This window comes from Oncorhynchus tshawytscha, linkage group LG05 (assembly GCF_018296145.1).
Source record: "Oncorhynchus tshawytscha isolate Ot180627B linkage group LG05, Otsh_v2.0, whole genome shotgun sequence".
Lineage (NCBI taxonomy): Eukaryota > Metazoa > Chordata > Actinopteri > Salmoniformes > Salmonidae > Oncorhynchus > Oncorhynchus tshawytscha.
The window spans coordinates 11,790,503-11,803,198 of NC_056433.1; the positions used below are offsets into that span (position 1 = coordinate 11,790,503).

General features: G+C 42.3%; 1 protein-coding gene across 1 annotated transcript in view; it reads right to left on the minus strand.

Moving 5' to 3' along the window:
* Positions 1–12,696, minus strand: part of LOC112249829 (glutamate receptor ionotropic, kainate 2-like) — a 174,923-nt gene that overhangs the window by 26,836 nt on the left and 135,391 nt on the right. Inside the window, exons 14-15 of the mRNA XM_042321472.1 lie at positions 3,119–3,237; positions 787–1,004 (exon numbers count right to left, since the gene is read on the minus strand). Coding sequence (XP_042177406.1) covers positions 787–1,004; positions 3,119–3,237 — 337 coding nt within the window. The remainder of the gene's footprint in view (positions 1–786; positions 1,005–3,118; positions 3,238–12,696) is intronic.

The window sequence follows — 12,696 nt, forward strand, 5'->3', positions numbered from 1 at the left end:
AGTACATAGAGCTGGCCTTTTCCAGTACATAGAGCTGGCCTTTTCCAGTACATAGAGCTGGCCTTTTCCAGTACATAGAGCTGGCCATTTCCAGTACATAGAGCTGGCCTTTTCCAGTACATAGAGCTGGCCTTTTCCAGTACATAGCGCTGGCCTTTTCCAGTACATAGAGCTGGCCTTTTCCAGTACAAAGAGCTGGCCTTTTCCAGTACATAGAGCTGGCCTTTTCCAGTACATAGAGCTGGCCTTTTCCAGTAGCTCAAAGTGCTTGACAAAGTATGTGGAAATTACCTTATCAAATCAAATCCAATGTTATTGGTCACATACACGTGTTTAGCAGATGTTATTGCGGGTGTAGCGAAATGCTTGTGATCATCGCCAATCAGAGTCTAGTTGCTCTAAAGCAGGGTTGAGTCCAACCCTTCTTCTATAGATCTGCTGTCCTGCAAGCTTTCGCTACAACACAAATATAGCATACCTGATTCTACTAAATGGCTCCTCATCAGAACCTTAACCAGCTGAATCAGGTGTGTTACATTTGAGTTGGAGCAGATGCCTTTTTCCACAGCAGACACCTATTAAAATGACTAGCACTTTCCATGTCAATGTGACCTTGTAAAATAAAGTGTTACCATGCTTGATTAAACGGCATTGCAAGAAGTACGATGTAAAGAACAACAAAATAACTTGTGTGAAAAATATCAATCTTTTCAGCAGCATGAGAAAACAGAAGGCCTCAGAAGGCCACTTGTCGCATACAGCCCAATGGTTCGCCCAACTAGCTACCTTAAAGAAGGTCATGGTTGATCCGTCCTCCACCACTCCGTACAGGATCTTGGTCTGTTTGGCCAGGTCGTCGGCTGAGTCGATGGGCGACTCCATGCGCTCCACGGTGAGGAAGGCAGCCAGGTTGGCCGTGTAGGAGGAGATGATGATCAGGGTGAAGAACCACCAGATGCCTCCCACAATCCTGGTGGACAGGGCCTTGGGCATGAGCTCTGAGCCTGGGTTAGAAGGTGAGGAAAGGGGGGTAGGAAGTAGAGACAGATAAAAAAGACTTCCAGAAGATGCAGCTGGGAGAAGATAGTATCTCCATGGAGAAGATATCCAGAAACTGTAGTGGGTAGCATCTACATAGATCTGTGGGAGTTGTTTGGGCTGTATATTGAGTTGTTTGGGGTGTATATTGTGCACTGTGGATCACCCGGAAGTAGGCCGAATCCAGGCATCCGAATCCGTCTGAGACCAAGAATGGTTGATAGGTGTTATACTAAAGCTAGGACTTGGGTAATAAGGGTCTGGTTTCCCAGACCAGATTAAGCTCACTCCTGGACTAAAAAGCATATTGAATGAAGAATATCCATTGACAGAGAATTTTTATTCTAAAATAGGCTTCACCTGGTCCAAGGTGTACTTGGAAAGGTGTACTCATTCAACTTACCATCAGTGATCACAAATGAGTCACATCTTTGAATTTACATGTTAACATTTTACAATAAGCAACTTTTGTGGAAACAGACAAACTGGATGGGTCTGACTGTCATGTACCCAAGATAACCTCACATCCTGACCCCATGTCCCACTACTCTCTGGGTGCTGATTGGCTGTGGGCAATGGGAGAGTACTCTGTGTAGTGGCACATGACACCAACCTGTCATTGTTTTTTTGATGGGGTGGATCAGCTTCAACATTGCAAATAGGTAGCGGCTTCTATTAACGTCATTTTCTACATAATTTCCAATCTCCCATATACATTTTTTATAAATATATATTTTTTTATATACACACTACCGGTCAAAAGTTTTAGAACACCTACTTATTCAAGGCTTTAAAAAAAACTATTTTCTACATTGTAGAATGATAGTGAAGATAACAAAACTATGAAATAACACATATGGAATCATGTAGTAACCAAACAAGTATAAGCCAAATCAAGACTCTTCAAAGTAGCCACCCTTTGCCTTGATGACAGCTTTGCACACTCTTGGCAATCTCTCAACCAGCTTCATGAGGAATGCATTTCCCACAGTCTTGAAGGAGTTTCCACATATGCTGAGCACTTGTTGGTTTCTTTTCCTTCACTCTGCGGTTCAACTCATCCCAAACCAATTCAATTGGATTGAGGTCATCTGATGCAACACTCCATCACTCTCCTTCTTGGTTAAACAGCCCTTACACAGCCTGGAGGTGTGTTTTGGGTCATTGTCCTGTTGAAAAACAAATGATAGTCCCACTAAACGCAAGCCAGATGGGATGGCGTATCGCTGCAGAATGCTGCAGTAGCCATGCTGGTTAAGTGTGCCTTGATTCTAAATAAATCACAGACTGTGTCACCAGCAAAGCACACCATCACACCTCCTCCTCCATGCTTCATGGTGGGAACCACACATGCGCAGATCTTCCGTTCACCTACGCTGCGTCTCACAAGACATGGAGGTTGGAACCAAAAATCTCAAATTCCATTCAGACGTTTATATTTATATTTATTTATTTATTTTCCTTTATTATTTCCCCCTAACCCTACCACCCCTCCCCTAATTGGAGTAAACTAATGGACAACAACACTTAGGCTTCTACCTCCAGCTTATACACATACTATGTACATTTTATGTACACAGTATATTTTACATGAGTTATCGTTTGTTTTTAGCCCCATCCTTCATATACCATCCTTCATATACATATACTTCATATACTTAATTGAGCTGCATCTTTTAAGGCTAAACTAAGCCTTTTATAAGCCCTTTATAAAGCATGTATAGATGCCCCGTAACTCTTTTTTCTTTCCACCTACACTATTAAGAAAAAACTGTTCCAAAATTGTTCTTCGGCTGTCCCCATTTGAGAACCATTTTTGGCTCCAGGTAGAACCCTTTAAGGTTCCATGTAGAACCCTCTGTGGAAAGGGGTCTACCTGGAACCAAAAAGGGTTCACCTATGTAAACAGTCAAAGAATCCTTTTCGGTTTTCGATAGCACTTTTTTTTCTAAGAGTGTAGCAGCACACACCCAGAGACCCCTGTGTGTACCCCGGAGCCTGGCCTAAAACCTTGGCCCTTGGCCCCCAGAGAGAGTAGGACACAGAGATAGCCACAGCACCAGCAGGCTGAGGCAACTACCTTGCTGCATGAGAGCCCCGACGCCGAACCAGAAACTATTGAGCAGTGTAAAATTGTTTTCCACCACGTCCGAGTCTGGGTTGCACGGATGGGGGTTGTACCACTCGTACGGGCTGAACCTGTGATTGGAGAGAACACACAGACAGTTCAGTCAAACAGAATAACATTAGTGGCCTCTACAATCTCTTCTCTATCCAGTTAAACACACAACATTCCTTTACTTTAAAAAAAGAATATCGCTTGAGGTCGATTTCCTAAAAATAGATACATGTACTGTATATCTGGAGTCATATTCCTGTTAGGCTGAGAGAGGATCTCATGTCAGATGATTTGGATCTAATATGGCTACAGGTTCATCTACCTCACCTAAAGCCTATTCTTGTAGGGTTAGGGTTCTGTAGACCAACAAGTGCTAAAAGTCTGTATTTGGACTATAATGTATGTGTGAAATGTTGGATAATGTATGTGATATCTATAGAGTTGATGACTGGTTGTCATCAAGCTGCCTATTCAAAAAGAAGCTCCAAGCTGTAACCAGTGCTTGCAATCTGGTTCAAGTTATCAGTCAACCTACCTGGGTATTTACAAACAAAACATGAACTAAATCATCCACATGTATTGATCACATCTTTACTAATGTTGCAGAAATCTTCTCTAAAACAGTATCCACACATGCGCCAATCAAGAAACGGACTGTTAGATGACGAATTGAACAACGATATGGCTGAGAGGGATGAGGCAAAGGGAATAGCAAAAAAGTCTGACAACACAGCAGACTGGCAAATGTGCAGTCAACTGAGAAATCAAGTAAATAAACTAAACAAAAAGAAGAAGAAATTTACTATGGAACAAGGATAAATTATATAAAGAATGATAATAAACAGCTCTGTAGTACTTTAAATGAAATTCTAGGCAAAAAAGCAATCTTAGTTCCATCCTTCATTGAGGCAGAGGGCTTGTTCATAACTAAACCCTTTAATATTGTCAACCACTTTAGTAACGTTTTTGTTGATAAGACTAGCAAACTTAGGTAAGTCATGCAAACAACAAATGCCGAGCCTTCATAGTCATGCATAATGGATTAAATAATGAAAGACAAGCACTGTAGTTTTGAATTCCACAAAGGGGGTGTGGAAGAGGTGATATAATTTTTTTGCAATCTATAAATAAGGCCAAACCCTCAGGAACCAACAACCTGGATGGTAAATTGCGGAGGTTGGTAGCGTAGTACATTGTGATTCCTGTTTGACACATCTTCCATTTCAGCCTAGAGTACAGTGTGGGCCCTCAGACATGGAGGGAGGCAAAGGTCATTCCGCTACACAAGAATAGCAGAGTACCCTTTAATGCTTTTAACAGCCGACCAATCAGCCTGTAGAAAGTGCTTAGTAAACTTTAAGAAAAAAATGTGTCTGATCAAATACAACGTTATTTTCCAGAAAACAAACTAACAACAGAGTTTCAGGGAAGGGCACACAACATGCTCGGCACTGACACAAATAACAGATGATTGGCTGAAAGAAATTGATAGAAACTGTCTCTGCCTCCCCTGTCTCCACTGGGATTCTCTGCCTCAGCCTCCAGTATCTATGCTGCAATAGTCTATGTGCCAGCGGGCTAGGGTCAGTCTGTTATATCTGGTATAATTCTCCTGTCTTACCTGGTGTCCTGTGTGAATTTATGTATGCTCCCTCTAATTCTCTCTCTTCCTCTCTCCCTCCCGGAGGACCTGAGCACGTGGACCATACCTCAGGACTACCTGGCCTGATATCTCCTGGCTGTCCCCAGTCCACCTGGTCAACTGCTCTGCCTGCGGCTAAGGAACACTGACCTGTTCACCGGACGTGCTACCGTGTCCCGGACCTGCTGTTTTTGACTCTCTTTCTCTACCGCACCTGCTGTCTCGACCTCTGAATGCTTGGCTATGTAAAGCCAACTTCCATTTACTCCTGAGGTGCTGACCTATTGCACCCTCTACAACCTCTGTGATTATTATTTGACCCTGCTGGTTGTCTATGAACGTTTGAACATCTTGAAGAACAAACTGGCCTTAATGGCCATGTACTCTTATAATCTCCACCTGGCATAGCCTGAAGAGGACTGGCCACCCCTCAAAGCCTGGTTCCTCTCTAGGTTTCTTCCTAGGTTCCTGCCTTTCTAGGGAGTTTTTCCTAGCCACCGTGCTTCTACATCTGTATTGCTTGTTGTTTGGGGTTTTAGGCTGGGTCTCTGTATAGCACTTGGTGATAATTCATTTGATTGTGGGAGCTGTTTTGTTAGACTTCAGTGCAGCTTTTGATGTCAGTGATCATAACCTATTGCTGAAAAAACGTAGGTGTTATGGATTTGCATCCTCTGCCTTATTATGGATTGACAGTTAGCTATCTAATAGAACACAGAGGGTTTTCGTTAATGGAAGCCTCTCATGAAAATTCAGTTGAGTGTGGTGTACCTCAGGGCAGCCGGCTAGGGCCAATATTGTTTTCTAATTTTACAAATGCCCTTCCACTGACCTTGAATAAAGCCTGTGTGTCTCTGTACCCTGATGACAGTATACACTTCAGCTGCAACAGTAAAATAAATAACTGAGACACTTAACATAGAATAGGTAACTAGCAATAGGCTGGTGCAAAATATGTAAATAACTTAAAGCATATTTTTTGGGACAAATCACTTGCTCAACGCTGAACCTCCTTTTTAGCTATTATTGATTAATGTGGCTATTGAGCAAGTTTAGGAGACTAAACTGCTGGGTGTCACCCTAGATAGCAAGCTGTCATGGTCAAAACATATAGACTCAATGGTTGCTAAAATGGGAAGAAGTCTGTCCACGATATGGAGTTGCTCTGCCTTCTTGACATCTCAGTCGACCAGACAAGTCCTACAGGCCCTAGTTTTGTCACACCTGGACTAATTCCCAGCTGTGTGGTCATGTGCGGCAAAGAAGGACATACTGTAGGTAAATTGCAGTTGGTCCAGAGCAAAGCAGCACGTATCTCACTTAGATGCACACAGAGAGAAAGTGTCAGTAACATTCATGTCAGTCTCTCCTGGCTCAAAGTTGAGGAAAGTGGTGGACCTATAGGCCTTCAGTGGTGAACCTATAGGCCTTCAGTGGTGAACCTGTAGGCCTTCAGTGGTCAACCTATAGGCCTTCAGTGTGTGACAGGTTAGTACAATGGTGAACCTAGTGTATAGGCCTTCAGTGGTGAACCTACTGTATAGGCCTTCAGTGGTGAACCTAGTGTATAGGCCTTCAGTGGTGAACCTAGTGTATAGGCCTTCAGTGGTGAACCTTGTGTATAGGCCTTCAGTGGTGAACCTAGTGTATAGGCCTTCAGTGGTGAACCTAGTGTATAGGCCTTCAGTGGTGAACCTAGTGTATAGGCCTTCAGTGGTGAACCTACTGTATAGGCCTTCAGTGGTGAACCTAGTGTATAGGCCTTCAGTGGTGAACCTAGTGTATAGGCCTTCCGTGGTGAACCTAGTGTATAGGCCTTCAGTGGTGAACCTAGTGTGTGACAGGTTCGTGATTCTGAAAGGACAGAAACGGTAATACCAGCACACTCATGTAGGAGAGAGCACTTTTTGAAAAACACACAGGGTCAGTGGTGCAGTCGAGGGTTTACACAGGTATAAGCAGTATACTCACTTTTTTTTCAGTGGGCATTGCTTATACTCACTGTTTAATCCCTACTTATGCATATCAAAGTAGTGTAGTGGAGGTATACGACTTATCCATTATGTAGTACAATAGATAAATCATGCACAAAGTAGCCTACACAATGGCAAAGCAGGTGAAATATATTCACATATGCGCCGCACACATAGCTTAGTTTCAGCAGAATTTAATCTGCAGGCAGTAAGTGTGCAGCTCTCAACGTGTTTTGTCATGGAGCAGCTCACAGAAGAATGACATCGGTATCCGGTAGGGTAGGAAAGATGTTTCAACTTATCTACCAGTAAATGCTAACTAAGGCAACAATGGGTATGCAAACCAGGTATTGAAATAGTCAGAAGTGTTGGTTCGTAGACTGTTTGTGATGTGCAATTGTCATCATGTGCTGTTTGCATCAGGGGCGTAGACATGAATGGGCCTGGGTGGACAGAGGCCCAACCACTGGGGAGCCAGGCCTTCACAGGCCCACCCACTGGGGAGCCAGGCCCTCACAGGCCCACCCACTGAGGAGCCAGGCCCACCCACTGGGGAGTCAGGCCCTCACAGGCCCACCCACTGGGGAGCCAGGCCCACCCACTGGGGAGTCAGGCCCTCACAGGCCCACCCACTGGGGAGCCAGGCCCACCCACTGGGGAGCCAGGCCCTCACAGGCCCACTCAATCACATTGATGTGGTTTAAGCATTGTTGTGGACTTAGACCATCACATTTGTGAGTGGTGAACCTTTAAAAGAAAAAAGGTGTGAATTTGAGAGTGAAAATCTGAATAATCTATAGGAGAAAAAAACCCATAAGAAAACAGGCTTTTTCACACAGTGGGCCTTTCCTTTGCTGGGGGGCCGTTTGGGAACATTGTGGCAAAATTAGACTATACCCACTTCTCCAGGCACCACTACACCCCTGCATAGAGCCGATGGGAAGACCGCAGTCACACACAGCGTGATGTTAAAGCACCACTACACCCCTGCATAGAGCTGATGGGAAGACAGCAGTCACACACAGCGTGATGTTAAAACACCACTACACCCCTGCATAGAGCAGATAGGAAGACAGCAGTCACACACAGCATGATGTTAACGGATAAGCAGTCCATAAACTCTGAAATAATAAGCCAGTAGGTCCCAACCATAAGAATACAAAAACACAAGCAATCTAAACGTAAATCTAAGCATTTCCCAATCTAAATGTACACCCATTGCAAAAAATATTTCACATTTAGCATACAAAGTAAACGGTGACCTAAAGTTTAAAGTGGAACTGACAGCGTTTTTAACTACTTTGCAGATATGAAACAAACAGACAATCATAATATCAGTCAAAAATGTTAAATTCCCAGTTTATGCTACAAAAGCAACTTTATAAGAGGTTTTAAAAATAGGTTCCATAACGTACACAAAGTTATTTTTGGCAGAATAGATGGATGCAGTTCAATGCATGATTCATATAATTCACCAATACATTTCTTGGTAGTCCAAAACATATTGCTATCAGGTTGTAAATCCCAGCTGGCCTGATACATTGTTTGCTTCCTCCATTGGGGATGCACTGTTTCAGATTCAGTGACTCAAAATTCTGGACAAAAACAAAAACAATGTAACTAAGGCTGGGTATGTCAATACAATCAAACTATCAAGGGCAATGATCACAAGTCAATCATAATGTGGCTAATAGGCAAGTGTAACTGTAGCAAGCTAAAAACATGGAGCCTAACAGCTAGCTTCTTGGAGGATGTCAGGTCATCCCATTGGAGGAGTGGGTGAATGACTGAGTTTTTTCCCTCATATCGTTTTTTTGGTGGCTATACACAGCTAGAGATGCAGGCGTCATTGAGTTAGCTAGAAAGAACTTAAACGACTGTTATGCAGTTAGCATATCTCCTGCATTCACAAATTCGCTATTTACTCCGATTTCAGAGCACTCTCGTCTGAGTGTGCCAAAGTGCAGAACAACTGATGAATTTACAAACGCGCAACACCTGCTGAATATGACCAGTGTCAGTAAACGCAGGCAAAGAAAGTAATAGTTAGTCACCTTGCTCTAGATAACATGTAAACAGCCTAACCAGCTCTGCTAGGGCAAGTAGGGCATTTTCCGGTCACAACTTGCAGACTTGTTTACGTGCTGCTGTGCATTTTGTTGCTCACCTTACTTTTCTACCTGACAACTTTACGGTTTTTACTTTTTAATTACCATTTATATTTTTTGTTTTTCCCTCGCTCAACTTTTTTTCATTCAACTTTGGGTTTCCAAAGCCAAAAGGCTTCGGAGCCATCATCGACTCACTCCAACATGTCTCCGGACCTACTCACTGCCACAGTCATACTCTGGACCTAGTTTTGTCCCATGGAATAAATGTTGTGGATCTTAATGTTTTTCCTCATAATCCTGGACTATAGGACCACAATTTTATTACGTTTGCAATCGCAACAAATAATCTGCTCAGACCCTAACCAAGGATCATCAAGTCGTTCTATAAATTCTCAGACAACACAAAGATTGATGCCCTTCCAGACTCCCTCCGCCTACCCAAGGATGTCAGAGTACAAATGAACCACCTAATTTCATGAGAAACTAGCTCTCTGGTATACAGAAAATACCCGAGCTCTTAAGCAAGCTTCCAGAAAATTGGAACGGAAATGACGCCACACCAAACTGGAAGTCTTCCGAATAGCTTGGTAAGATAGTACTGCAGTTTCAAAGAGTTTCAAAGAGCAGTTTCAAAGAGCCCTCACTGCTGCTCAATCATCCTATTTTTCCAACTTAATTGAGGAAAATAAGAACAATCCAAAATGTATTTTTGATACTGTCGCAAAGCTAACTAAAAAGCAGCATTCCCCAAGAGAGGATGGCTTTCACTTGTGGTAAATTCATTAGAAAGCAAATGACGGACTCCTCTTTAAATCTGCGTATTCCTCCAAAGCTCAGTTTTCCTGAGTCTACACAACTCTGCCAGGACCTAGGATCAAGGGAGACACTCAAGTGTTTTAGTACTATATCTCTTGACACAATGATGAAAATAATCATGGCCTCTAAACCTTCCAGCTGCATACTGGACCCTATTCCAACTAAACTACTGAAAGTGCTGCTTCCTGTGCATGGCCCTTCTATGTTGAACATAATAAATGTCTCTCTATCCACCAGATGTGTACCAAACTCACTAAAAGTGGCAGTAATAAAGCCTCTCTTGAAAAAGCCAAACATTGGCCCAGAAAATATAAAAAACTATCGGCCAATATCGAGTCTCCCATTCCTCTCAATTTTTTTTTGAAAAAACTGTTGCTCAGCAACTCACTGCTTTCCTGAAGACAAATAATGTATATGATCTGGTTTTTAGACCCCATCATAGAACTGAGACTGCACTTGTGAAGGTGGTAAATTATCTTTTAATGGCGTCAGACCAAGGCTCTGCATCTGTCCTCGTGCTCCTAGACCTTAGTGCTGCTTTTGATACCATCGATCACCACATTCTTTTAGAGAGATTGGAAACCCAAATTGGTGTACACGGACAAGTTCTGGCCTGGATTAGATCTTATCTGTCAGAAAGATAGCAGTTTGTCTCTGTGGATGGTTTGTCCTCTGACAAATCAACTGTACATTTCGGTGTTCCTCAAGGTTCCGTTTTAGGACCACTATTGTTTTCACTATATATTTTACCTCTTGGTGATGTCATTCGGAAACATAATGTTAAACTTTCACTGCTATGCAGAACTTCCACTGCTATGCAGTACACTTCAATGAAACATGGTGAAGCCCATTATATTAGTAGTGCTTGTCACTTATATCTAAGTAGTCGCTTGTCAAAATGTTTAAAAAATATATATTTCTGGGGGTAAATGTGAACAGATTTTAATAACATTTAATTTTGCTAAAATGCTGTCAGTTCCACTTTAAATGCAACAATGTTTCACACGCATAATTTATTTTCAAAGACATTGCTAACAACAGCAAGCATGCTGCAATAAAAACCACAGTTCCACTCACGAGATGATGATCATTTGAAACTTAACTTCTTGTTGAAAGTTATCTTTGAAAAGGGAGAAGCTAACAAATTAGCAAAAACATCCTCTTTGATAACACCTGTTGCAGCCGCTGCAAACTAGCCGACAACAAAAGCTAGCTAGCTAGACTTTGGGAAAAATACTGCTCGCTATTAGCCTTCAAGAAGGCAGTTTCCATACGTTTTTGTAAAAACGGTCCCACTCATTAAGTCAAAATGTGATTGGTTGATTCCACTGCCACTCCAAAATGTTGACCTATGTTGAGTGACAGATGCCTTTATCTAGCTTCTGATGGCCTAGCCAATGGCTGACTTAGCAAGCAACTGTAGCTTTACCTCCCCATAGACCCCCCCCAAAAAACCTGATTGGATATTTTTTTCTCTTCAGTGTTAACCCTTTCCTTTCCAATAAAAACTTAAGAGATTAAATCAGAAAATCATTAAAAATAATAAAATAATAATATTTGTATCATTATTATTCTATTATTCTAACAATTATTTTATAAATCCTTAGAACTTCTCTGAAGGCATAGAAGGCCAATTGTTCCCCACTGTGTTTGGGTTAGTAATAACTCAATTTGACCTCAGCATGCGTTTTTTCACAATAATGAATGTCTAAGGAATCCATATGTTGTTCTGAAATATAAACACAGAAATACCGGATATTTTGAACTCTTATTATTTGGTGATTTGACAAAATTACAATCATGGTCTTAAATTGGACTCGCCTTTTTCTGGTCCTGGTCTTGACTTGGTCTTGGTCTTGACTCGGTCTCGCCCCCCCCAGTCTCGGACTCGAATTGACGCTCTTACAAGCTTCTCCTATGGCCTTAGATTCCTATTCTCCACTTGAGACCAAACACAAATCATTTCCCCTTTCCCCTAGATCAACATATTGACGTATTCAAATGCCTTCAGTTTATTGTGAGGCCCGATCGATGGAGTGGAATAACACTGTCACTGGAGATAACGTCCCCATCCCTGATCATCTATGGAGCTCATTGAGATTCATCGACTCCCCCTCTCCCTCGACTCCCCCTTCTTCTCTACCTTCTTCCTTCCTGATGCCCCCAGACTCCCTCGTGCCCTCCCTCGGGATATTCCTCCTTTATTATGGGAGCCCTTTAACTGCAGTCAAATGACATAGTGGCTTCATGGGTGTAATGTTATTAATACTTTTAATAATTTCATAATTAATACACTTTTTTTATACGCAGAAAGTCAGGTCAATGTCAAACGGTTTTGTTATATTTCAGTCTTCTGTTCTTTATATGAAGTGTAATATTGGGATGCAAACTCAAAACATAATACATTTCAACTCTATATCTGCCATGGTATATGTATATTCTTTGTTTAAGCCCATAACCATCTGTGTGAGGTGTATACTTTTGGTTCAAATGAGATTTGTTTAAGTCTACCAAGAAACACTCTGTGACCCTGATTTAGCCCACTGCAGTAAAAGCTTATTAAGTGAGAGTGGTATCAAATTAGCAGTGTGATTAGATTAGCATTGGGCATCAGAACCTGAGAGTGTGATTTGGTTAGTATTAGGCATCAGGACCTGAGAGTGTGATTGGATTAGCATTAGGCATCAGAACCTGAGAGTGGGATTGGGTTAGCATTAGGCATCAGGACCTGTGTGTGTGATTGGGTTAACATTAGGCATCAGGACCTGAGAGTGTGATTTGGTTAGCATTAGGCATCAGGACCTGTGTGTGGGATTGGGTTAGCATTAGGCATCAGGACCTGAGAGTGGGATTGGGTTAGTATTAGGCATCAGGACCTGAGAGTGGGATTGGGTTAGCATTAGGCATGAGGACCTGAGAGTGGGATTGGGTTAGCATTAGGCATCAGGACCTGAGAGTGGGATTGGGTTAGTATTAGGCATCAGGACCTGAGAGTGT